The sequence below is a fragment of the Chiloscyllium punctatum genome, chromosome 24 (genome assembly GCF_047496795.1).
Source record: "Chiloscyllium punctatum isolate Juve2018m chromosome 24, sChiPun1.3, whole genome shotgun sequence".
Taxonomy (NCBI): Eukaryota; Metazoa; Chordata; class Chondrichthyes; order Orectolobiformes; family Hemiscylliidae; genus Chiloscyllium; species Chiloscyllium punctatum.
The window spans coordinates 75,039,390-75,065,682 of NC_092762.1; the positions used below are offsets into that span (position 1 = coordinate 75,039,390).

A 26,293-nucleotide genomic window follows, 5' to 3' on the forward strand; every position below is an offset into this window, starting at 1 on the left:
GGATCTGGACACCTGGACATCCAGGTCCCTCTGAATCCCAGTGCTTCAAACTGTTCTGCCATTTATTGTAACGTTTGCAGCTGAATTGTTTTGATATTTTCTGTTCAGATCTGCTAGATCCTCAGAGCAGATGGGACTTGAACCTAGTCCTCCTGGTGGGGGTAATACCTCTGCACCATAAGAGTCATTTAATATATTAGGTAGTATTAAACATTTAAGTAAACATAGCACGTAAAGATTAATGCAGGTAAGGATTAAAGATAATTCAAATACTGAACGGAATTTCACCTTAAGTCCCACCGCCTGTAGAGGTATGTAATAATGTCTCTGGACAGTTTGATTAGGAAAATAGTGTTAAATAAAAAATAAAAGTTTCCAAGATATTGCAGCAGGTCCATAACTTGTAGGCCCTTCTTGCCCTTTTTGTGGAACAGTATTTTTGACCTCACTCTGGAATGTTTATACCTGGGGAAAATACTTGGAGAAGCACACATGTGTATGCCACTGAGCAATCCCACTGCTCAATGTGAGGTATTAACTCACTCGGCATCCAGGTGACCTCCAAGGCTACCTGTTTTTAAAAAAAAACCACAAAGCCACAATTACAGAGATGCTGCAACTGACATTCTTGGTGTCTTGCTGTTAAGCTGAGATTGAAGATACTGAACAGGGTCAGATATTTTAGACGGCCATACTTAAACATCTAAAACCTGTTCTGGGAAATAGTGCCAACATCCAAGCCTGTCCATTCTGCCTTTAGCTAGATTGGCTAATGTCTGCATGCCTGAATTCAATGAGGGGCTCTTTGTTATATCCAAGTGACCTGAAATAATGAGCTAATTTCATTGTCAGCCTGGTCAATCTAGTTGCTTTGAGCAGCACAGTTGTTTATTTTTCCCCCAGTCACCATGTAGATATTTATTTCACATTGCATTTTATTAGGTCAGGCTCCGGAAGGTAGGTGTATGGACTTCAGTAAGGTGTTCGACAAGGTTCCCCATGGGAGACTGATGAGCAAGGTTAGGTCTTCCAGAATACAGGGAGAACTAGCCATTTGGATATAGAACTGGCTCAAAGGTACAAGACAGAGGGTGGTGGTGGAGGGTTGTTTTTCAGACTGGAGACCTGTGACCAGTGGAGTGCCACAAGGATCGGTGCTGGGCCCTCTACTTTTTGTCATTTACATAAATGATTTGGATGCGAGCATGAGAGGTACAGTTAGTAAGTTTGCAGATGACACCAAAATTGGAGGTGTAGTGGATAGCAAAAAAGGTTACCTCAAATTACAGATTGACCAGATGGGCCAATGGGCTGAGAAGTGGCAGATGGAGTCTAACTCAGATAAATGCGAGGTGCTGCAATTTGGGAAAGCAAGTCTTAGCAGGACTTTTACACTTAAGTGAAAAGGTCCTAGAGAGTATTGCTGAGCAAAGAGACCTTGGAGTGCAGGTACATAGCTCCTTGAAAATGGAGTCGCAGGTAGATAGGATAGTGAAGAAGGTGTTTGGTATGCTTTCCTTTATTGGTCAGAGTATTTAGTACAGGAGTTGGGAGGTCATGCTGCGGCTGTACAGGACATTGGTTAGACCACTGTTGGAATATTGCGTGCAATTCTGTTCACCTTCCTGTTGGAAAGATGTTGTGAAACTTGAAAGGGTTCAGAAAAGACTTACAAGGGTGTTGCCAGGGTTGGAGGATTTGAGCTATCGGGAGAGGCTGAACAGGCTGGGGCTGTTTTCCCGGAACGTGGAGGCTGAGGGGGTGACCTTACAGAGGTTTACAAAATCACGAGGGGCATGGACAGGATAAATAGACAAAGTCTTTTCCCTAGGGTCGGGAAGTCCAGGACTAGAGACCATACGTTTAGGGTGAGAGGGGAAAGATATAAGAGAGACCTAGGGGCAACTTTTTCACACAGAAGGTGGTACGGGTATGGAATGAACTGCCAGAGGAAGTGGTAGAGGCTGGTACAATTGCAACATTTAAAAGGCATTTGGATGGGTTTGTGAATAGGAAGGGTTTGGACAGATGTGGGCTGGGTGCTGGCAGGTGGGACTAGATTGGGTTGGGGTATCTGGTCAGCATGGACGGGTTGGACTGAAGGGTATGTTTCCATGCCGTACATCTCTATGATCATATGTGCTTTAATTTGTTTCCATGGGATAGACCTCACGCATTGGCTGCGGAGCACTATTGTCACGGCATCACTTTCCGGCATTGATTCAGAAGTGTTCTCTATTTTATTTTCTTATCCACCTTTTTCAAGGTGTTATTGCATACGTTTTGGAGCAGGTGGGACTTGAACCTGGGCCTCCTGGCTCAGTGGTAGGGACATTACCGTTGTACTAGAAGAATTCTATAGGCCGTGCCTCAAGGACTTAAATCAATGGGAAGATAATTTGGAGAGAGTGAAGACTGCAGATGCTGGAGATCAGAGTCGAGAATGTGTTGCTGGAAAAGAACAGCAGGTCAGGCAGCATCCGAGGAACAGGAGAATTGACGTTTCTGGCATAAGTGCTTCATCAGGGATGGGAAATAATTTGGGAGTATTTTATCTGTTACTTACAAAGGATTCTGTCTCACCACTTTAATGAAACGACAGGAATTTGCAATTATTTAGTATGTTCTAGCATTCCTGGCTTTGTGATGTACTGCATCATAGACCACACCTCTCCCCTTCCCAAAAATATTTGTAACATTTCTTCATTGTTCGAAACAGCCATCAACAAATGAAAGCTTAATTCAGTAATTTCACAGACTGCCTGTCTTCAACAAATGCAAGTTACTTTTACAGGATGCTGCTGAGAGGATGAGCTCCTGCCAGGCTCAGACTTCAGATTATCTTTCAGCTGCACTGGCAAGGAAATCAATTGCCTCGCTATTTGCTGTTGACTCTGCCCAACAATTGTATTGACCTTGCTCCAGGCTTTGTGTTCTGCAATCACCTACTTGGGACTAAACACCCTGGCTCCATCTCATTCATAGAACAGACTCTTTTTTTCAAGAAAACATCCCACTTGAACTTGGCAATCGCCCTAAATTACAAGGCCAGCATCTTGCCTCAGACAGCCAACAGCTGCCATCTGAAAGCTGTAACCAGCCATAAGCCTGATGTTTCCAAGTGACTAACAGTGTGTTTTGGGAATCAAAGGCTATGTTGAGCTTTTCACGGCAACGTATTCATCTGAAAAGTTGCTGTGTGCACTTGATACGAACTGCCAGTGATGCACAATGAAAGCTCACCAACGCGCAACTTACATTTCATCTGTGGGCTTACATTGAGTTTAACAAGCTTAGATCATAACCTCAGCCTACATCTTATTCTGTGTACGTGTGGGGATTTTCTTTTGCCTTACTGAGTTGGTTGTCTTTTGATTCTTCCTTTATCCCGACTTGTCGCATTCTGGTGGTTTTTATGCAACAATTCATGCCTGATTTGGGCACAACCTCTTTTCTTCACTATATCCGGTGCCACTCTTTGGCTGTTGTACCTTGGAGACTTACTTATTCTCCCCCTATCACATACCTTCCTCTCTGCTTTCTACTGGCTTAAAAACTCTTGCATCTCTAGTTGAGGAAAGGCCATCAACCTAAAAAGTTACCTCTGTGTTGATGCTGCCTGAATTGTTCCACTATTTGTTTTTGTTTGTATCCGATTTCATCATTCACAGTATTTTTGCTTTTGAATAAACATGTAGCCGACCTTCCTTTACTTCATAGGATTTGAGACTTGCAGGCAAAGTCAGCATTGATTGTGCAATCCTAATTGCTCCTGTGAAGGTGTTCGTGAACTGCAGCCTTGAATATAACAAAGTGGCTTATTATTTGAGGGTGCCTGAGAATTATCTATTTTGAGGATCCGAATTGCTATCCACTCTAATGCAATGCTTTGCGCTCCACCTTTTTTGAGATACCAGTGCCAACACATGGGATTAAATCTTGGATTGATGCAGAGATCCTGATCGAAATATGCCTCAAGGACACCTATAGTTAGCTCCCTCTTGCTGTCTGTGTAAATTTAGTATGTCTGAGGTGGGATGCAACACAAGTGATGTTATAATGACCCCAATGTCCTTGGATCAGACAAGGCAATAAAAAATTAAGGCTCCAACTCTTAATTATTATTCGATGACCTTTGTTGGAATGTGCATCAACGAGATTGGGTTAAACGCCTCAGTAAAGGGACCATTAATACTCCCTATTGAGGTTTAATGTTGGATGAAATATGGTACAGGAGCCAGCTGTCATTGAATAGTGCACCAACCATAAATGCACAGCTTCATGAGATGGGCAGAAAACTGGAATCTGATTATTTTTTTGGGAAGAGGCTCAAAGTTGCTTCTAGATGCTAACTCCAAATGCTCTATGCATTAATTGATGGCTTGTTACTGTAATTTCATTATTAAGAACTATATAGATCTTGCATATGTATAATAATAGCTAGGAGCTCATAGTTGCACAGTCCTATCCCCTAGCTGTTACACATGAAACCGTGATATTGAATTCAGCTGATTAACTAACCGTTGAATGTTTTGCAGGTTATCGTTTTATTCTGGTCACTCATCATTTGGAATGTACTGCGTGGTATTTATTTCAGTAAGTACCCACATGATTTCTTCATTTAATACAAACCAGTAATTTCAATCAGCTGTTTGTTTTATGTTGTGTGGTTCACCCTAACTTAATTTTGTACACACAAACAAGACCGAGCACACCCAAACTGTGCTTTGCGACCCCTTTGCAGTCCAGACACACTGGTTCTGGAAGAATTGCACATCAGAAATTCAATGCCCACTCAGCAAGCCCCTGCGCCCCAGGACTGAGAGAGACTCAAATAGTTCTGATTTGCTTAGATTAGATTAGATTAGATTACTTACAGTGTGGAAACAGGCCCTTCGGCCCCAACAAGTCCACACTGGCCCGTCGAAACGCAACCCACCCATACCCCTACATGTACCCCTTTTTACCTAACACTATGGGCAATTTAGCATGGCCAATTTGCCTGACCTGCACATCTTTGGACTGTGGGAGGAAACCGGAGCACCCGGAGGAAACCCACGCAGACACTGTGCGAACGCCACACAGTCAGTCGCCTGAGTCGGGAATTGAACCCGGGTCTCTGGTGCTGTGAGGCAGCAGTGCTAACCACTGTGCCACCGTGCCGCTTAGCTGAGTAGTTATCCAGGAAATACAATAGGCAGAAATGCTTGTATATAATGCCTATTTACAATTGACCGTACCATCTCCCATTTCCTAATAACCTCTCTCCTGACCTTAGCTAATTAACCACCAGTAGCCATTTACGTCCTTCAATCAGTGCCAACTACCCATGTTCATTTTGAGCAGTATTATATATCTGTATTTTTTCTTTTGTTTTAACTTAATGCATTTCTCCTACTTTGTCTGCTTATCTCACCACCAGGTCCCTCATTTATCCACTTCCCTATTCATAATGGATATTTTTCACTTGCCTTCAGGCAGCTAATGCTGTTGAAACAAGCCAAGTCCACACTTTGCACCCCCATCATAGTGCTACTTTGTTGTATTGAACTCTCCAGTGCACTGCTGCTTTCTGTTTCTTAAGGAGTTAGGATAAGGAGACAGAGCCAGAAATCTGGTGTCCCATCAGGGTTCAAATATAGGGTGGAAACACCAGTTGACAATTCACTGCATGACCAGACGTCTAGGCTAAGAGACTTGTGTACTGTATAGTACGACACACACTAGAAATGTGCATCTATCTGCCATGAACTCAGAATCAGCATATTGTTACAATGTAGAAAGAGGCCATTCAGCCCACTATAACTGCACCAGTGGTTACCTAGTGCCAATCTCCTGCCTTTTTCCTCCATATCTCCTGCACACCATTTCTATCCAAATAATCACCTGGTGCTCTCTTAAATGTCTCAATTGAACCAATCCCCACTATATTTCCTGACCGTGCATTCCATGAAATTCTAAATCATTGGTACAGTGGGCAATTAAAATATTTCCCAGTTTGCAAATAGTTTCAAACGCATTGTTTGCTCGTTTCCACTTAATTGAAATGTGCAGAACAGGTTTGGATTCAAGGGGTGAGTGTTTTGGTTCCAGGCTAACTGAACAATTGCCATGTTGAGGGTTACAAATTCTAGCTTGAGTCCTACTCTTGGACGCAATATAAAAGTGTCCAAACACACTCTGACTCTGGTTTCCAATTCCAGGCTCCAGGAATATGTGAAGATTTAAGGAGTTTTATTAGATTGGCTCAAGGGATAAAGGATTACAGACGTTGAGGTTGCTTTCCTAAAAACCAAGAAGCCCAAAGGGATTTGACGGAGGTGGATAAAATTTATGAAAGGTTTAAGTAGAATAAGTAGAAACTGTGTTTCCAGTAGCAGAAGGATTGTTAGTTGGATGACCCAGAATTAACTTCATTTAAATTAATTGGCAAAAGAAACTGAGGTCAACATGAAGAGAAATGTTTACCTAAAGAGTGGTTTGGAGGTGGAATGCACTCTCTTCCTGAAATTGAGGTGGGCACAGGTTTAAGTTAGTGATCAAAAGGAAATTGGATAAGTACTTGGAGAAACCAAAATACCGAAAGAACAAGAATTATTTTCTGAGGTGGAAGGGAGCGGTTGTCAATGGTAGATGTGGCTGGATTTCTCTTTTGAAAGGACTTACTCAGACTCAGTGGAGTGAATGGTTTCTCTTTTCCTCTTCGTTCATGGGATATCGGTGTCACTGACATTTATTGGCCATCCCTAATTGCCCAGAGAGCAGTTAAGAGTCAACCATATTTGTGTGTCCGGAGTCACATGTAGGTGGGATCAGCTAAGGATGATAGTTACCTTGCCTAAAGGACATTAGTGAACCAGATGGGGTTTTCCCCAAAAATCAACAATGGTTTCATGGTTATCATTAGACTCTTGATTTTTATTGAATTTAAACTTCACTATCTGCCATGGGTACGATTCAAACCAAGGTTCCCAAATATTACATAGGTCCTACGCCTCGGATGCTGCCTGACCTGCTGTGCTTTTCCAATAACGCCCTTTCAGCTATGATCTCAAGCATCTGCAGACCTCACTGTCTCTGGATTAATAGCCTAACAATAATACCACTCGGCCAATCCTCCCCTATCTGTGCTACACTATTCTGTTGGACCTAGCACCCACTGCCAAGGTGCTTAACTGAATCTGACCTGAGAGTTAAAAGGGGTTGGGGCAAGGTGGGAGAAGAGAGACAAAGTTTCCATGGATGAGAGAACCACAAGGGCCAATGATGTCTCCCCCTGGCTCTGCTTGGACCTATAACCCTGCAATGGTTCTATATTCATTTTTACTGCACTTTTCCTGCCCATCACTTTCATCAACTCATGTCCACTTTAGTCCAGAAATTGGCTGGGCTTCTGTAGTTGAAGAGGTTGCAGTAAATATAAATGTGTAAAAGAAGAAATAACTAATCACAGTGGAAGATATTAGATGCTCTGACCGAGCACCTGGCTGAAAAGTAAGAGTTTGAAGGAAGATTTTAATGATGGGGAAAGCAGAGAAGAGATGGAATTTCTAGTGTCAGAGTCAGGAAAGGTGCTGTCACTAGTGGCGAAGTAAACAAAGGGCAAGTTTACCCTGAACCTCAGCAACACCCTTGGGATAGTTTGTGACTTGACTCATGTGGTCTTAGCCTTTTGTAATTCCTTTTTCAAGGTAGCATCAAGTTCCAATTGAGGCAATGTGTGAGCTATTCAAGAACTGTTGAAACTCATCCCAGTTGAGAGAATTATTGCCAACCTTCACACCATGGTAGGGGATTTTAACTTTCCAAACAAAGACTGGGACTGCCATAGTGTTCAGGGTTTAGATGGAGAGGAATTTGTTCAGTGTGTATAAGAAGATTTTCTGATTCAGTATGTGGATGTACCTGCTAGAGAAGGTGAAAAACTTGACCTACTCTTGGGGAAATAAGGAGGGCAGTGACTGAGGTGACAGTGAGGGAGCACTTTGGGGCCAGTGACCATAATTCTATTAGTTTTAAAATAGTGATGGAAAAGAATAGACCAGATCTAAAAGTTGAAGTCCTGAATTGGAGAAAGGCCAATTTTGACGGTATTAGGCAAGAACTTTCAAAAGCTGATTGGGCGCAGATGTTCGCAGGTATAGGGACGGTTGGAAAATGGAAAGCCTTCAGAAATGAGATAATGAGAGTCCAGAGACAGTATATTATAACTGTTAGGATGAAAGGAAAGGCTGGTAGGTATAGAGAATGCTAGATGACTAACGAAATTGAGGGTTGGTTAAGGAAAAGAAGGAAGCATGTGTCAGGAAGTGACAGGATAGATTGTGAATCCTTAGAAGTGTAAATTGGCAGTAGGAATATACTTCAGAGGGAAATCAAGAGGGCAAAAAGGGGTCATGAGATAGCTTTGGCAAGTAGAGTTAAGGGGAATCCAAAGGGTTTTTACAAATACATTAAGGACAAAAGGGTAACTAGGGAGAGAATAGGGCCCCTCAAAGACCAGCAAGGCAGCCTTTGTGTGGAGCCACAAGAGATGGAGGAGATACTAAACAAATATTTTGCTTCAGTGTTTAATGTGGAGACAGGATATGGAAGGTATACAATGTAGGGAAATAGATGGTGACATCTTGAAAAATGTCCATATTACAGAGGAGGAAGTGCTAGATGTCTTGAAATGCATAAAAGTGGATAAATCCCCAGGACCTGATCAGGTTTACCTGAGAACTCTGTGGGAAGCTAGCGAAGTGATTGCTGGGCCTCTTGCTGAGATATTGTATCATCGATAGTCATAGGTGAGGTGCCGGAAGACTGGAGTTTGGCTAACGTGGTGCCACTATTTAAGAGAGGTGGTAAGGACAAATCAGGGAACTATAGACCAGTGAGCCTGACGTCAGCGGTGGGCAAATTGTTGGAGGGAATCCTGAGGGACAGGATGTACATGTGTTTGGAAAGGCAAGGACTGATTAGGGATAGTCGACAAGGCTTTGTGCTTGGGAAATCATGTCTCACAAACTTGATCAAGTCTTTTTTTGAAGAAGTAACAAAGACTATTGAGGCAGGCAGAGCGGTAGACGTGATTTATATGGACTTCAGAAAGGCGTTCGACAAAATTCCCCATGGTTAGCAAAGTTAGATCTCATGGAATACAGGGAGAACTAGCCATTTGGATACAGGACTGGCTCAAAGGTAGAAGGCAGAGTGTGGTTGTGGAGGATAATTTTTCAGACTGGAGGCCTGTGACCAGTGAAGTGCCACGAGATTTGGTCCTGGAGTCCTCTACTTTTTGTCATTTATATAAATAATTTGGATGTGAACATAGGAGGTATAGTTGGTAAGTTTGCAGATGACACCAAAATTGGAGGTGTTGTGGACGGTGAAGAAGTTTACCTCAGATTAGCATGAGATCTTGATCAGATGAGCCAATGGGCTGAGGAGTGGCAGATGGAGTTTAATTTAGATAAATGCAAGGTGTTGCATTTTGGGAAAGCAAATCTTAGCAGGATTTATACACTTAATGGTAAGGTCCGAGGGAGTGTTGCTGAACAAAGAGACCTGAGAGTGCAGGTTCATAGCTCCTTAAAAGTAGAGTCACAGATAGATAGGATAGTGAAGAGGGTTTTTGATATGCTTTACTTTATTGATCAGAGTATTGAGTATAGGAGTTGGGAGGTCATGTTGCAGTTATACAGGACATTGGTTAGGCCACTGTTGGAGTTGGCAGAAAGGTTGTAACTGATCCTGATTGAGCAACTATTGTTTTTGAAATGTTAGCAAGAAATCAATCAGTTTTTCAAAGACACAAAATAGGCAGTAATGCCATTTTCCCCATGTTCCAATTCCAATCCACTTTAATTATCTGAGTCCACATATGTAGTATAATTAATTATACAGATTAACCCTGATTCTGATACAGATTAAAATGATGCAACTTTGGAATTTATGGATCTCAACGAGGTTGAGTTTCTGTTTTGGTGTCACTATTAGATTTCAGTGCACTGTGTGTTGTCCGTCCTCAGCTTCTTTAGCCTCCTTCACATTTCTCTCAATCACCCCAATACCCCCCCACCACATTTGCGCTCTTCCACCTTTTATTAGTCAGGATGTGGCTGTCTTTGAACCCTGTCCTTGGATGTATTCTCTTTTGTGTGAACCTCTATTCAGTCGATTGTATTTTTTTGTCTCTTGAGCGAGAAATGTTGTAGGTTCAGTCCATGCTCTGCAGACTTGAACACACAATCCCTTCTGTGCAGTGGTGAGTGTGCTGCTCTGCCAGCTGTTAGGCTGAGGAGCTACGTCAAGGTCCTATGTTCAATGGTGCAATACCTTAGCAGGGATGACAGTGGAGGAACAATGGCAGATATTTCTGTGTATTATGCAGAAGTTGCAGGATCAGTTCATTCCAAAAAGGAAAAAAGATCCTCGGAGGAGGCATGGGTGGCCGTGGCTGATGAGGGAAGTTAAGAAACATATAAAGTTAAAAGAGAAAAAGTATAACATAGCAAAGATAAGTGGGAAAACGGAGGACTGGGAAGCTTTTAAAGAACAACAGAGGATTACTAAGAAGGAAATACGCAGAGAAAAAATGAGGTACGAAGGTAAACTAGCCAATAATATAAAGGAGGATAGATAGTAAAAGTTTTTTTAGGTATGTGAAAAAATGGTTAAGACTAAAATTGGGCCCTTGAAGACAGAAACAGGGGAATATATTACGGGAAACAAAGAAATGGCAGAAGAATTGAATTGGTACTTCAGATCAGTGTTCACTGAGGAAGACACAAGCAATCTCCCTGAGGTAACAGTGGCTGAAGGACCTGAACTTAAGGGAATTTATATTTGCCAGGAATTGGTGTTGGAGAGACTGTTAGGTCTGAAGGTTGATAAGTCCCCGGGGCTTGATGGTCTACATCCCAGGGTACTGAGGGAGGTGGCTCAAGAAATCGTGGATGCGTTGGTGATTATTTTCCAGAGTTCGATAGATTCGGGATCAGTTCCTGCAGATTGGAGGGTGGTTAATGTTGTACCACTTTTTAAGAAAGGTGGGAGAGAGAAAACCGGAAATTATAGACCAGTTAGTCTGACCTCAGTGGTGGGAAAGATGCTGGAGTCTATTATAAAGGATGAAATTACGACACATCTGGATAGTAGTAACAGGATAGGTCAGAGTCAGCATGGATTTATGAAGGTGAAATCATGCTTGACTAATCTTCTGGAATTTTTTGAGGATGTAACTCTGAAGATGGATGAGGGAGATCCAGTAGATGTAGTGTACCTGGACTTTCAGAAAGCTTTTGATAAAGTCCCACATAGGAGGTTAGTGCACATAATTAGGGCGCATGGTATTGGGGGCAAAGTACTAACTTGGATTGAAAGTTGGTTGGCTGATAGGAAACAAAGAGTAGTGATAAACGGCTCCATTACGGAATGGCAGGCAGTGACTAGTGGGGTATTGCAGGGATCAGTACTGGGACCGCAGCTTTTTACAATATATGTTAATGATGTAGAAGGTGGTATGAGCAATAACATTAGCAAATTTGCTGATGATACTAAGCTGGGTGGCAGGGTGAAATGTGATGAGGATGTTAGGAGATTACAGGGTGACCTGGACAAGTTAGGTGAGTGGGCAGATGCAGTTTAATGTAGATAAATGTATGGTTATCCACTTTGATGGAAAGAACAGGAAGGCAGATTACTACCTAAATGGAATCAATTTAGGTAAAGGGGCAGTACAGAGAGATCTGGATGTTCTTGTACACCAGTCAATGAAGGTAAGCATGCAAGTACAGCAGGTCGTGAAGAAGGCTAATAGCATGCTGGCCTTCATAACAAGAGGAATTGAGTATAGAAGCAAAGAGGTTCTTCTGCAGCTGTACAGGGCCCTGGTGAGACCACACCTGGAGTACTATGTGCAGTTCTGGTCTCCGAATTTGAGGAAAGACATTCTGGCTATTGAGGGAGTGCAGAGTATGTTCACAAGGTCAATTCCTGGAATGGCGGGATTACCTTACACTGAAAGACTGAAGTGACTGGGCTTTTATACCCTTGAGTTTAGAAGACTGAGAGGGGATCTGATTGAGACATATAAGATTATTAAAGGATTGGACATTCTGGAGGCAGGAAACATGTTTCCGCTGATGGGTGAGTGCCAAACCAGAGGACACAGCTTAAAAATACAGGGTAGACCATTTAGGACTGAGATGAGGAGAAACTTCTTCACCCAGAGAGTGGTGTCTGTGTGGAGGCCCAGTCTCTGGATTCACTTAAGGAGTTGGATAGAGCTCTCAAGGATTGTGGAATCAAGGGTTATGGAGATAAGGCAGGAACAGGATACTGATTAAGGATGATCAGCCATGATCATAATGAATTGTGGTGCAGACTCGAAGGGCAGAATGGCCTCCTGCACCTATTGTCTATTGTCTATCTGCTGCCTCTGAATGGAAAAGATCCCATGGTGCTATTTTGAAAGAGAGTAAAGCTGGTCTCCATCTCCAGGCTCCAATTAGCATCTCTCAGGACAGACAATCCAATCATTATAAGACCATAGAAACTGGAGTGTAGCCACTTAAACCTGTTCCACCATTTAGTATGAACAAGGCTGACCTGACATTCATCACATCCACTTGCTGCCCTTTTCCATTAACTCTTGATTCTCTGGTTGATCAAAAGTCCATTTATCTCAGCTTTAAACATACACAAAGACTCTGCCTCCCACAGCTCTCTCTGTCAAGAGGTTGCAGAGACACTCAACCCACTGAGAGAGGAAATTCTTCCTTATCTCAGTCTTCACTTGGCACCCTTTTACCCTGAAACTATATCCTCAGTTCCTAAACTCTCCCGTGAGGGTAAATATATTCTCTGCATTTGCCTTGTCTACCCTGTAATCCCTGTTATCCCTTTGATACTATCTCATTGCTGTTTGTGGGTCCTCCAACAGTGACTACACTTCAAAAGTACTTAATTGTAAAATTCTTTTCAACCAATACTCTGTGACAATGAAAAGAGATGTATGTTTACTTTTTTCCTCTTCTTTCTTTCCGTTAAAATCACCAGACATGTTGTCTTCATCCCCCATTGTTGCTGTATTTCTCTGTCAATGGCTTTTGTCACCACCTCAAGTTTACTTTGTCCTCTTCTGTTACTCTGGCTTTTAATGTGTATTTCCCTGAATAGCAAGCATATTGTGATTTTTCTTCCATAAATCCGAAAAACATTACATTGGCAGTTCAGAAAATTCATTGACAAGTCTGCGTTGCCGACGGCTGTAGAAATACAGCAATGCTGTTGTGGGGGTGGGGGAAAGAAAAATGTTGGAAATGCTCAGCAGGTTTGGCAGCATCTGTGTGGAGAGAGAGAAATCCTTTCACCAGAGCCCTTCAGGCCCTCAACCTGAAATGCAAACACTATTACTCTTCTGACAAAATCCACTTCCCACATTCTGGAACAATGTTGTACTTTAGAACGTGGAGTTCCAATTAGTTGGATAGCAATCCTTAGTTCAGCCGTACAATAGGGGCAGGCCTCGCACCCTGTTTTTACATTAGGTCATCCAGAACTGTTTAAAGGTCATTGATGACCAGTTCTGGAGACACCGTTTAGTTGGACAGAAACAGGAGTCAGCTCAGTGTTTGGGGTGTTGTTTTCTTTTCATTCCATATACGCACCACCCTCTGCATGAAAACGTTGTCCCTTAGGTCCCTTTTTTAAATCTTTCCTGTCTCACCGTAAAACTATGTCCTCTGGCTTTGGACTCCCCTCCACCCCCACTCCAGGAAAAAGACCCTGACCATTCACCCTATCCATGCCCCTCATGATTTTGTAAACCTCGATAAGGTCATCTCTCAGCCTCCAATGCTCCATGGAAAATAGCCTCAGCCTATTTAGCCTCTCCCTATAGCTCAAACCCTCCAACCCAGTGTCACCGAAGCAAGTCTCTTTTTTTATTCTCTCTAAAAAGGATTTTCTCTCTATCTCAAGGATACTCTGTCCTTGATTTTTCTCAGAGGGGTAATAAACCAGGCCAAGCTCTGATCTGTCTGGTCTGGTACAGAGATGAAAAGGATTTTGAGAGGCCTTTTGTTTATATGCAAACAGATGAGACTTCAAGCCAAAGTGGTCATGTTTTAGAAGTGACCTGTATAAAGAAAGGAGAGTGGTCAACTCTCTAGCTGAGCTGAGCAGTTTTAGTTTAGTCTTGAACTGGTTGGAAGTTATCAGGGAGCTGTGTGGAAACTCTCTCTCTCTTTTCAGGCCTTCAACCTGTAAGCATGTGTTCCATTTATGCTTTTTTAAAAAAATATAAATTGGGACTGTTGTATATGTTCGGTACAGCATAATTAAGTTGGATAGACTGAGTTCTGTAGGGGTTCTTTATTCTGTTATATTTCATTGTGTAATTTTGTGAATAATTCTTTGTCTGTTTTAAAATCTAGCAGTCAACCTAGCTATCTTACCCTGGGTAATGTTCATTGTACACTTACCGAAACAAATTGCAAAGGTATGATCTGGGGCTGTCTGCTTAAGAATGTTTTGAGTGGTCTGACTTAGTCCATAACACCAGGCAACACCTTTGTAAATCTTTTCTGCACCCTTTCAAGCTGAACGGCGTTTTTCCTATAGCAGGGGGACCAGCAGTTGACTGGCAATGAAAAAAATGGGATGGCTTTCTGGCTCAATGTTAGTGGAAGCGGTGTGACGTTCAGTGCAGCTAAGAAAGTGTTTGCCTCGGATTAGAGCTCAGAGAAAAGACTGTGGGCGTATCCAGTTTGGTGAAACTAGTTGTTAATGAAAAGCTGGAATTGTTCCAGTGAATTGGGCCCTTGAAGACAGAAGCAGGGGAATATATTACTGGGAACGAAGAAATGGCAGAGGAATTAAATGGGTACTTCAGATCTGTGTTCACTGGGGAAGACACAAGCAATCTCCCTGAGGTAACAGTGGCTGAAGGACCTGAACTTAAGGGAATTTCTATTTGCCAGGATTTGGTGTTGGAGAGACTGTTAGGTCTGAAGGTTGATAAGTCTCCGGGACCTGATGGCCTGCATCCCAGGGTACTGAAGGAGGTGGCTCGGGAAATCGTGGATGCGCTGGTGATTATTTTCCAGAGTTCAATAGAATCGGGGTTGGTTCCTGAGGATTGGAGGGCGGCTAATGTTGTGCCACTTTTTAAGAAGGGTGGGCGGGAGAAAGCAGGAAATTATAGACCAGTTAGTCTGACCTCAGTGGTGGGAAAGATGCTGGAGTCTATTATAAAGGATGAAATTACGGCACATCTGGATAATAGTAACAGGATAGGACAGAGTCAGCATGGATTTATGAAGGGGAAATCATGCTTGACTAATCTTCTTGAATTTTTTGAGGATGTAACTCGGAAGATGGACGAGGGAGATCCAGTGGATGTAGTGTACCTGGACTTTCAGAAAGCTTTTGATAAAGTCCCACACAAGAGGTTAGTGAGTAAAATTAGGGCGCACGGGATTGGGGGCAAAGTACTAGATTGGATAGAGAATTGGTTGGCTAACAGGAAACAAAGGGTAGTGATTAACGGCTCCATTTCGAAATGGCAGGCAGTGACCAGTGGGGTACCGCAGGGATCCGTGCTGGGACCGCAGCTTTTTACAATATATGTAAATGATATAGAAGATGGTATCAGCAATAACATTAGCAAATTTGCTGATGACACAAAGCTAGGTGGTAGGGTGAAATGTGATGAGGATGTTAGGGGATTACAGGGTGACCTGGACAAGTTAGGTGAGTGGGCAGATGCATGGCAGATGCAGTTTAATGTGGATAAATGTCTGGTTATCCACTTTGGTGGCAAGAACAGGAAGGCAGATTACTACCTCAATGGTATCAAATTAGGTAAAGGGGCTGTTCAGAGAGATCTGGGTGTTCTTGTCCACCAGTCAATGAAGGCAAGCATGCAGGTACAGCAGGTCGTGAAGAAGGCTAATAGCATGCTGGCCTTCATAACAAGAGGGATTGAGTATAGAAGCAAAGAGGTGCTTCTGCAGCTGTACAGGGCCCTGGTGAGACCACACCTGGAGTACTGTGTACAGTTCTGGTCTCCAAATTTGAGGAAAGACATTCTGGCTATTGAGGGAGTGCAGCGTAGGTTCACGAGGTCAATTCCTGGAATGGCAGGATTGCCTTACACGGAAAGACTGAAGCGACTGGGCTTGTATACCCTTGAGTTTAGAAGACTGAGAGGGGATCTGATTGAAACGTATAGGCTTATGAAAGGACTGGACACTCTGGCAGGAGGGAACATATTTCCGTTGATGGGGGAGTGCCGAACCAGAGGACACAACTTAAAAATACGGGGTAGACCATTTAGGACAGAGATGAGGAGAAACTACTTCACACAGAGAGTGGTGGCTGTGTGGAATGCTCTGCCCCAGAGGGCAGTGGAGGCCCAGTCTCTGGATTCTTTTAAGAAAGAATTGGATAGAGCTCTTAAAGATAGTGGAGTCAAGGGGTATGGAGATAAGGCTGGAACAGGATACTAATTAGGAATGATCAGCCATGATCATATTGAATGGCGGTGCAGGCTCGAAGGGCAGAATGGCCTACTCCTGCATCTATTGTCTATTGTCTATTGAATAAGTACTGGAGTGCAGTATTGGAGTCCAGAGCAACTGGAACCCCCGACCATGTGATCAGCCAGAACGGGAGCAGTTGTTGAGGTCGTCCATGATAACATAACTCTCAAGTAAGCATTTGAAGGCTGGATCGGCAAAAATGAAGAATAGTAATGCAAATATAAAATTTAACAAAATTTGATATCGTTATTATATAGATGAAGTTGCCAAGAAATCCGTGGGTTTTATTGTGGTGGCATTTGAAATTGCATAGATGCTGTGGGGTGTTCTGTTGCAGGATATAATCCATCTTTTTGCCACACTTTAATTCTGGGTGTTGTGATAAGTTCCACATGTATGCAGATTGCCTTATTGTTCAAATCTGTCCTTTGTTTTGTGATCAAAACAATGGAATCTTGCGACTTTATTCTCTTCATAATTCTCCTGTCTCTCTCTACGTCTGTTTTACTGGTCCCTTACCAGGCTGTAATGTAATTCAGTGATCTCATCTACAACAGTAACACTCTCCACAGATGCTGACCTGCCAAAGTTTTTTAGTATTTTCTGTGTTTTATTCCAGATGCTCAGAATCTGCAATATTTTTCTTTTGCCACACAGGAAATATTGTCCCTGGCATAGAAAGTGTGCTTTCTGTGAGGGTTTAAATACGTTTTTGTGTTGTTAACGAACTGTTGGGGAAAAAAAAGAGTATTTTATCACATGCAGGTTGGAACCTTCCCCAGACTGGCCCATCTCCCCAGACCACTAAATGCTTTCTGCTTGTTGGCTTGAGATGTATATATTCTGTTGTGAATTTGCTTCCATTCAAGTTGACCTTTAAATAATTTTCTTGCTGGATTTAACCCAGTACATAAATCAAATCTAATAGCGAACCTGAATCCCTGTTTTCTTCAGTACATTTTAACTAAGGCATGAACTTGATTGAAAGCCAGCAAATCCTGAGTGCGCACATGTGGGTAAACAACACATTCCAACGTGTTCATACGTATTCCTGGACTCCTGAAGCCAATCGTCAACATCAGCAATACTTCTGAGTAGCACAGTGTTGAAGATTGTAGTCCTTTTGCTGTTAAGGCAAATTGTTCTTTGTGTACTGTCATTTATTAACTGTCTTTAGCTTTATTTTTAGTTAAATTCTCAGTCAGTGTTTGCTACAATTGTTGAAAGTGCCCCTTTGTTAGGGGAATATGGCAATTTCATGGTAATATTACAGGACACAAATCCAAAGGTCCAGGCTAATGATGTGGGGGAATAGAGTCAAATCTGTCAATAGAATCTGTGGAATTTAAATTCCATTAATAAATCTGCAAGAAAAAGTTAAACATTGTGTCTCTCTTTAACAAACTCCAAGTTTTTCATCTTACACTCATGACTACTTGTGTGTGGCCTGAAAGGGTTAGCATGTCTTTGAGGGCATTATGAACTCTGGTCATGTTGCAGGGACTTAGGGAGTGTCAACCAGGAGTTTGTAAGGGAGTGATCGGAGGCGAGTGTGCTCCTGACAGTGTCTGTATTAATGTAGATCTTTTAATGTCACTTGTAAATAGTTGCGGTCATGCAATAAACCTACTTCTGACTTTTCTAGTTACACCAGAAAGACGTCTGTACTTATTTCACTTCTCAAGCAATCCACACATGTAGTGTCAGTCATAGTGACTGTGAAAATCTTCATTGACTCATTGTAAAAACCCACCTGGTTTGCTAATGTCCTGTAGGGAAGGAAATCTGCTGTCCTTGTTCCGTCTGGCCTGTGTGTGACTTCAGATCCACAATAATATAGTTGACTCTTAGCTGTCCTCTGAAATGGCTTGGCCAGTCACTCCTTTCAATGAAAATTGGGGATAGAAAATGAATACTAGCCTTTCCTACATCGCCCACATCCAATGGAAGATTAAAGGAAAGAACCTCAATAAATATGGAGTGTCTTAACGATGGATGCCAGGTATAACTGTCAGAACTCAATCTCTCATTTCATAGGCTTTCCTGCTGACCATGTACATTAACAAATTGTGATGAAAGATGTATAGTTTACATATTATCATTTTTAGAGATAAATTGGTGCTTGTGACTTCAAACACACAATGTAGAACACTAAACATTACAGCACAATACAGGCCCTTCGGCCCTCGATGTTGCGCCAATCTGTGGAACCAATCTGAAGTCCATCTAGCCCTACACTATTCTATTTTCGTCCATGTGTCTATCCAATGACCATTTAAACGCCCTTAAAGTTGGCGAGTCTACTACTTTTGTAGGCAGTGCGTACCACACCCCTATTACTCTGAGTAAAGAAACTACCTCTAACATCTGTCCTATGTCTATCACCCCTCAATTTAAAGCTATGTCCTCTCACGCTAGCCATCACCATCCAAGGAAAACGGCTCTCACTGTCCACTTTAGTGAAGATTTTCCTTTGGCACAATTACTAAATCCAGTATTGGCTTTAAAACAGGTGACCGTAAATAGATTCTCACCTTTGCAACACTGCAGTATTGGACCATGTGACTAATTCTTACCTGTGTGGACCTGGTGTGCCTTGGTTATTGCTAATTTAATGATTTAGGAGTTAACCTATTTGGCTCCTTACGACACACAGTGCTACTGAATGCATTACCAGTGCAGTCATGAATTCACAATAGGAAACAGCCTTATCTCAATGGAATCACTTATTTTCCTGAGTCAGAAGGTGGATCCAGACTGTGATTCAGGATTTAAGAACATAATCAGGGTGACTCTACAGTACAGTAGCAAGGGAGTGTTTTCCTGTCAGAAATAGTCTTTCACTTGAGATATTAAATGAAAGTTGTGCCAATTTCAGTAGGATGTCAAAGATGCCATAATCACTGGGTTCTGTTAACAGTCAGTGTGTGTGGGATCATCCTGTTTGTGAATTGGTTTTACATAACAAGATGGCCCTGAGGATACTGAAAGCACGATGTAAATGACAAGTTTGTTCATTATTCTGAACCATTTGCAGATTCTGCAATCTGTCCTGCGCTGACTTGTTACAGTTTACAAATCTATTTGTTGAAATATTAAGTTCTTTATTCACCTATAGAGAAGAATGTACAACTTTCATTAATATATTTTATTTTGTTCTTCCTCCTAGCTGTATTTGCAGGTCCGCTTGCATGTAAAATGGGCCAGGCTTTTGCGACCAACCATCCAGTTCTTCCTGCTAACTTTTGCAATTTATGTGGGCTATACCCGTGTCTCAGACTACCGACACCACTGGAGTGATGTGTTAGTTGGATTCCTCCAAGGAGCTATTGTTGCTATTTTAATTGTGAGTATTGAAGGCACAATTGCTCTGATGTTTCATGGTTTCAAAATAAATGAAGTACTAACTTCACTACCCCATTGAATTGTTTTATGCATGCATGTGATTTTTGTAATGCCCCTAACAGCAGACATTAGAGTTCAGCTACTGTTCCGGCTCCGATCTGTGTACAAATACTAAATTACATCAAGAGTTAGATTTTTACTAGAGTCCTTCTCCAGTGAAACATTCTGCCAGCAATCGAATTTTGCACATGAAGAGTGTCTGACATATACAGAACTTTGTTTTTGCTTCCTGGATCCCAATGTCTTTGCCCTTCTTTCTCTCTATATTGAAGATCAGTCAAATAGTTTCAATCCTACTTCTGTACAGATCATCTCATCCATGCTCCTCCCTTCATGTTTTCTTTGTTATTTGTACATGGGATGCGGGTGTCACTGGCATAACCAGCATCCATTGGCCATCTGTAATTGGTCTTCAGTAGCAAATCTTTTGAAATCCTGCTATCCATGAGGGAGTAGGTGCGTGGTTACATTAATGTTACGAAGGGTGTTCTGGGAATTTGACCCAGCAACAATAAAAAAATGGCAATAGAGTTACAAGTTGGGACGGTGCATAACTTAGAGGGGAGTGTGCAGGTGATACTCTGCATGTGTCAGCTGTAAAATTTGGAGGTGGGGGGGGGAGAGTGGTTTCATGACCACAGATTCCTAATATTGGTAGACAAACATTCGTAAAGAACTTTTGGATAGTTTAATATGTTTATTAAGAAGTAGGAGTGTGAATATGATATATTAGTTGATTAGACAAAGAGTATACAACCTGTGACAACTGAGGATGTTTTTTAAAAAAGGGGGACATATAGACTGTTGCCACAGAATGTCTATCTTATTACAGTTGTGAAGGCAGCATATCGTATCGTTCTTTAATTGAAGTCTTTGGGAACTCTTCCTTCACTCTCTTCTGGTCCATCTGAAGAAGACAGCTCCTAGGCAAAGACTCTGATTCTGAGCTCTTGATGTGTCATGTTTCTAAGGTTGGCTGGTTTACACTGTATCAGTGACCCATTTTAATTTCTTCAGCCAGTAACCGTGGGACAGTTACTCATGACTGTTGTCCCCTTGCCCACTTTCATCTGAAGGTTAGTTGTCATTTCCAAGACTAAGTCTTCCTATTTTTTGCAAATATTGCAAGGATAAAAGGATACACACTATGCCATATAAATCTTTGACATTGGTTTAATGGACCTTTATGATCCTACTGATCCTTCTGGCTTTTCTTGTACCTTTTTGTCTTTATTTACTAGATTTCAAGGGCTAGTTACTGCTATAGCAGCAGTTAAGTTCATGTTGTGGCTGTATAGGTCATTGGTTAGGTCACTGTTGAAATTTTGCATGCAGTTCTGGTCTCCTTCCTATTGAAAGATGTTGTGAAACTTGAAAGGGTTCAGAAAAGATTTATAAGGATGTTGCCAGGGTTGGAGGATTTGAGCTATAGAGAGAGGCTGAACAGGCTAGGGCTGTTTTCCCTGGAGCGTCGGAGGCTGAGGGGTGACCTTATAGAGGTTTACAAAGTTATGAGGGGCATGGATAGGATAAATAGACAAAGTCTTTTCCCTAGGGTCGGGGAGTCCAGAACTAGAGGGCATAGTTTAGGGTGAGAGGGGAAAGATATAAAAGAGACCCAAGGGGCAACATTTTCACACACAGGGTGGTACGGATATGGAATGAGCTGCCAGAGGAAGTGGTGGAGGCTGGTACAATTGCAACATCTAAGAGGCATTTGGATGGGTATATGAATAGGAAGGGTTTGGAGGGATATGGGCCGGGTGCTGGCAGGTGGGAGTAGATTGGGTTGGGATATCTGGTCGGCATGGATGGGTTGGACCGAATGGTCTGTATCAATGCTGTACATCTCTCTGACTCTTATCTCTCTAAATGAGATTTCATGGGACACAGGAAATACTGGGAAAAACCCATTTTAAAGGAACTCCCATTCCAACACTGCCTTTCTCTTTAGAATCCCTACAGTGTGGAAGCAAGCCATTTGGCCCATTGACTTCACACTGACCCTCCAAAGCGCATCCCACCCAGATCTACCCGATCCCTGTAACCTTGCAATCTCCATAGCTAATCCACGTAGGCTACGCATCTCTGCACTCTACAAGTAATTTTAGTACGAGAGTGGGGTGCTGGAAAAGCATAGCAGGTCAGGCAGCATCCGAGGAGCAGGAGAATTGACGTTTCAGGCAAGAGCCCTTCATCCTGAAACGTCAATTCTCCTGCTCCTCCGTTGCTGCCTGACCTGCTGTGCTTTTCCAGCACCCCACTCTGATCTCCAGCATCACTTTCTCCTCATTTTAGTACGGCCAATCAGCCTAACCTGCATTTATTTGGACTGTGGAGGAAACTGGAGCACTCAGTAGAAACCCACACAGACACTGAGAGTATGTACAAACCCCACACAACCAGCTGGAATTGAACCCAGGGCCCAGGCATTGTAGGGCTGCAGTGCTAACAACTGTGCCAGCCAGGTGACAGTGGCTTTGGAAGGTTGTTGAAGAGCCACAGGGTATTCAAGTCTATGATTTACCAGCTCTCTGTGCAATAAATGTTAGTGACAAAACCTGTCCCACTAATTGATGAATGACCAGACATTGATCATTCTGTGAAATCTCTCGGGCCGATTGATGTTTTCCTGGTCAAATCTTGATCATTCAACTTGCTGAGTTCAGAGAAGGAAGCTGGCAGTTAAAATCTGAGGCTATATACAATAGTTTTTTTTAACTTGATATTGCACTATAGTTCACTAACAGCTTTCCAACATTTCCAATGAGATTCCATTAAAAGAAGACCTCAGCAGCACAGCTGTATTTGTGGATTTTGTGTACATGATCTCATCATCCAAAATAAAATTATTGATTTAATGCTTTTTTTTCCAAAACAGGTGCGATATGTTTCAGATTTCTACAAAGACAGACCCCTGTCTAACGATGTATTTGAAACTTCAGAGCCAGAGAGAAAACCCAACATTCCTTTAGCTGAAACTGAGCCTATGAATCACTATGGAACACGACACATTCCCTGACTGATCCATGTCCACTCCATTGCCACAGAAACAATGCTTTTCCCATTAAGCATTTAAAGGGAGCCTGGAATTTCCTTCCTTCGTGTTTTTAAACTTTGTTCTATTTACTGTGGCTCAGCATTGAAGACACATTTCAGTCTCTGGGGTAAAAGGAGCACTGACTTACTTTTTATATACTTACGACAATGAGGCCGGATACAGAGAGGCTCACAGATGAATATTGTTGCTGTATTCATCACTGCAAAAACATCTTGCCAGAACATATTAACCTTATCTTCATATTAAAGGCATTTTGCAAAATTTGCATGGCTGCCATTTTTCAAACAACAAAGAAACCCATTCTTTTGATGCCCTGTGCTGTGTTTTGATTGCAAGATGTAGATAGAGTTGGAAAGCTGAATCTGTTGCCAGATGATTGCTAATGCTGCTCTCTGTTAGAAGGTTTGTGTGCATGACTCAGGACAATGCTGTCTGATTTTTCTCTCCGCTGTCCTCATTTTTTTTTTGTTGTAGTCTTTCTATTTACCCCTTACTAGACCGCTAGCTAACTTCATGTGCAGTCAAAGATGGAGAAAACACAGCAGGTTCCTTGCAATTGTATGTTTTAAGTGGAGAACTTGACCGAACTTGTACCTGATTCTGTGAAACACCACTGAGGGCGATTTTGATTTGGTAAGCGACTCATTGAGAATTCACTAACAAAAAAGGAACTTAGATTGCCTGCACTGCTGAGATTTCGATATCCCCACCCTTCCTCTAACGTACAATAGACTGTTCAGGACTTGGCTGAATTGGCTGCTTTCTGTAAACTCAACGTTTGCTCAGTGTTTGCTCTCTTTTTGTTTGCACCCACTGCTCAGGGTGAGCTAGGGACGGACATAAAGCAGCCTAACCTTTCTGTTCCTGATCATGGTTATGTGATTTCCACAGTCATCATTTATGGACAGCATTAAGCTCAACATTGATATGTCCATCCTTCTGTAAGCAAATAATGAGCTATCACTGACTGACTAGACTTAGCTTGGAATGGTCCTCATAGCTGTGCAACAATCCTCAGCATTGCTCACTGAGCTTTGGAGAGGAAGAAAGAAAATTGAAAGTATAAAACCTGATTAGAATTTAATTGATAAGGATTTTGAACACATGCTTTAATCTGAATGCTTTACTGCCAAGTTCCAAATCTAGGACTGATGTGTTTACAATTTGTAATCCAATAATACTACAGTCTCTTTAAGTAGTAATATCTTCTGAAGCACGCAAGACAAATTATTTCAGTGAACCCTTTTACCCTTCTTAGCTGTTTAATGAGTGTGTTGAGTCACTGAGAACTGGAATAAAGATTAATTCCTTGTTCTAAGACAAGAGACTGAATAATCCAAGCAATAGTGTAACCACTAACTTTAATATAAACAGAAGCTGAGCTAACACAAAAGCAGGGAGGTGGAAGACTCCCTGAAAGAATTGCCTTGATCAGCTTCCCTTTCGTGGTCTCTATTCTATATTAAAAGAAAATGGCAGCTATTTGGCAGTGAAACATCTTAACAATCTTGATCCTGACAGGCTCTTATCAAGTTACTTTTGTACATGTAATGGACTGACCCTAGCTTTTATACCCAGTATGATGTTACTGTGAGGATATTTCAAACTGCCATGAGATCAAAGTTCACTGCTAATTCTATTCAAATCATTTTCTATGAAGACCATATGAGAATTCAGAGCAAACTTTGCATTTGTAACAAGGCTTGCATTTGTATCATGACAGAGCTACAGCATAGTAGAGAGATACATTCCAAAACTTTGGACGTAATGGCACCTAACTAGCTCCAGATCTACAGTGAGACATTGCCAAGGTTTCCTATATAAAATATAAATATTGCACGTTTGTTTTCTGAACACCTAATGGAGTTGCCAAAATTTCTCAAAGTGAGGAAGCCAATAGGGTGCTAATTGAGATGAGCGACAAGCCATTTTAACCTCTATGTACCAAGTCTTCTGCCCAAAGGAGAACCATGATCCACTTGTCTCTACTCTCATCTCAAATGAGTTCCAGAAGATTGAGCTCCACATTGCTTATACTTGTGCATTTGGATATAAAATAAGCAAATATGAAATTAGAGGGCATGTGTTCCTATTTATATAGGCACATTAAATGTCTATATACAGGTATTGCAGATGTAACCATACTCTATTTTATCCCATTCACTGCAGATGTGTCAACATCTCTTGAAATGTTTGGTTTGAAACTGAACCTTAAAGCCTTTTTTATTTTGTATATAATTACATATGTGTTCTAGACACTAACAAACCTAATTTGGGAAATGAAATTTATCTTGTTGTGCAAAATTGTTCAGGTCCAGAATTATACTTCACCAATACACAAAATAATATGACATATATAATAGTTATTTGTAGAGCTTATTTTATAAAATCAAAGAAGTAAAAACAAAGTCTCACAATTCCTCTAAATATTCACAAGCTTATGTGCATTTTTTAAGGCAGTCTTTTTTTCAAAACTATTAGTACAGTTCAAATTTTTATAGCGCGGTCAAGCTCACTGAATTAATTGTAAAGTTACTTTAGGTTTGTGGGTAAAAAATAGTATTTCTGGTGAAATTTATTCATTTTCTTGTTTATAAATGCAGTATAAAGATGAGAGATTTTATTAATGATGCATTAAAGTGTTTTTTTTTAACATCTTGGTGATAATGTGGTCATATTCTCAATTGAATTGTTTCTGGTTACTTTTGAATGTCTGGCTGAAATGCAAGAGGAAACTCGCACCTCAGAAATTTAATCTACCACAAAGCTAAACTAGAGAGTGTGAATCGAGTTTTGAGTCTTGCACCTCTCTGCTTTTGTGATAGCTCAGTACAGTTAAATATTTGGGCTGCAAATACATGTACACGGAAGCTTCTTTGGAGTGATGTTACTATTTCATAAATGGTTATTTAACCCATTGTTTAGTGCACAATCACCAGTGAGTTCCAAGAGATTAGATATTTTAAATAAGACTGGCATTAGCAATCCAATACAAGATATTGTCTGTCCCAAAGTACACCTGCCTCATCTCCAGATATCTTTGCTGTTTTATTGTTGTGAATGATTGATTGATTGTACCATCTCCTACCATAACTCGACTTTTCAAGGAGTCTCAACAATGGAACTCCTTTCAGAACGCAGCAAGAGTTACATCATTTAACTAATGAAAGTTGTTCCATCATTCAATGAGAATATGGCTCATCAGTCTAGTATTCAAAGCATCGTTGGGCTCTCCACATATAACTCCTTGGTAAAAGACGAGCACCATGATCCAGTTCTAGACCAGCAGATG

General features: G+C 41.6%; 1 protein-coding gene across 3 annotated transcripts in view; it reads left to right on the forward strand.

Moving 5' to 3' along the window:
• The window catches only part of LOC140494704 (phospholipid phosphatase 2-like), a 104,469-nt gene extending 78,815 nt beyond the window's left edge, over nucleotides 1-25,654 (forward strand). For all 3 annotated transcript variants that reach the window (XM_072594206.1, XM_072594205.1, XM_072594207.1), the window contains exons 5-7: nucleotides 4,539-4,596; nucleotides 19,705-19,881; nucleotides 22,822-25,654. In XM_072594206.1, coding sequence (XP_072450307.1) covers nucleotides 4,539-4,596; nucleotides 19,705-19,881; nucleotides 22,822-22,962 — 376 coding nt within the window. In that variant the 3' untranslated portion in view covers nucleotides 22,963-25,654. The remainder of the gene's footprint in view (nucleotides 1-4,538; nucleotides 4,597-19,704; nucleotides 19,882-22,821) is intronic.
• Nucleotides 25,655-26,293: the final 639 nt, after the last annotated feature.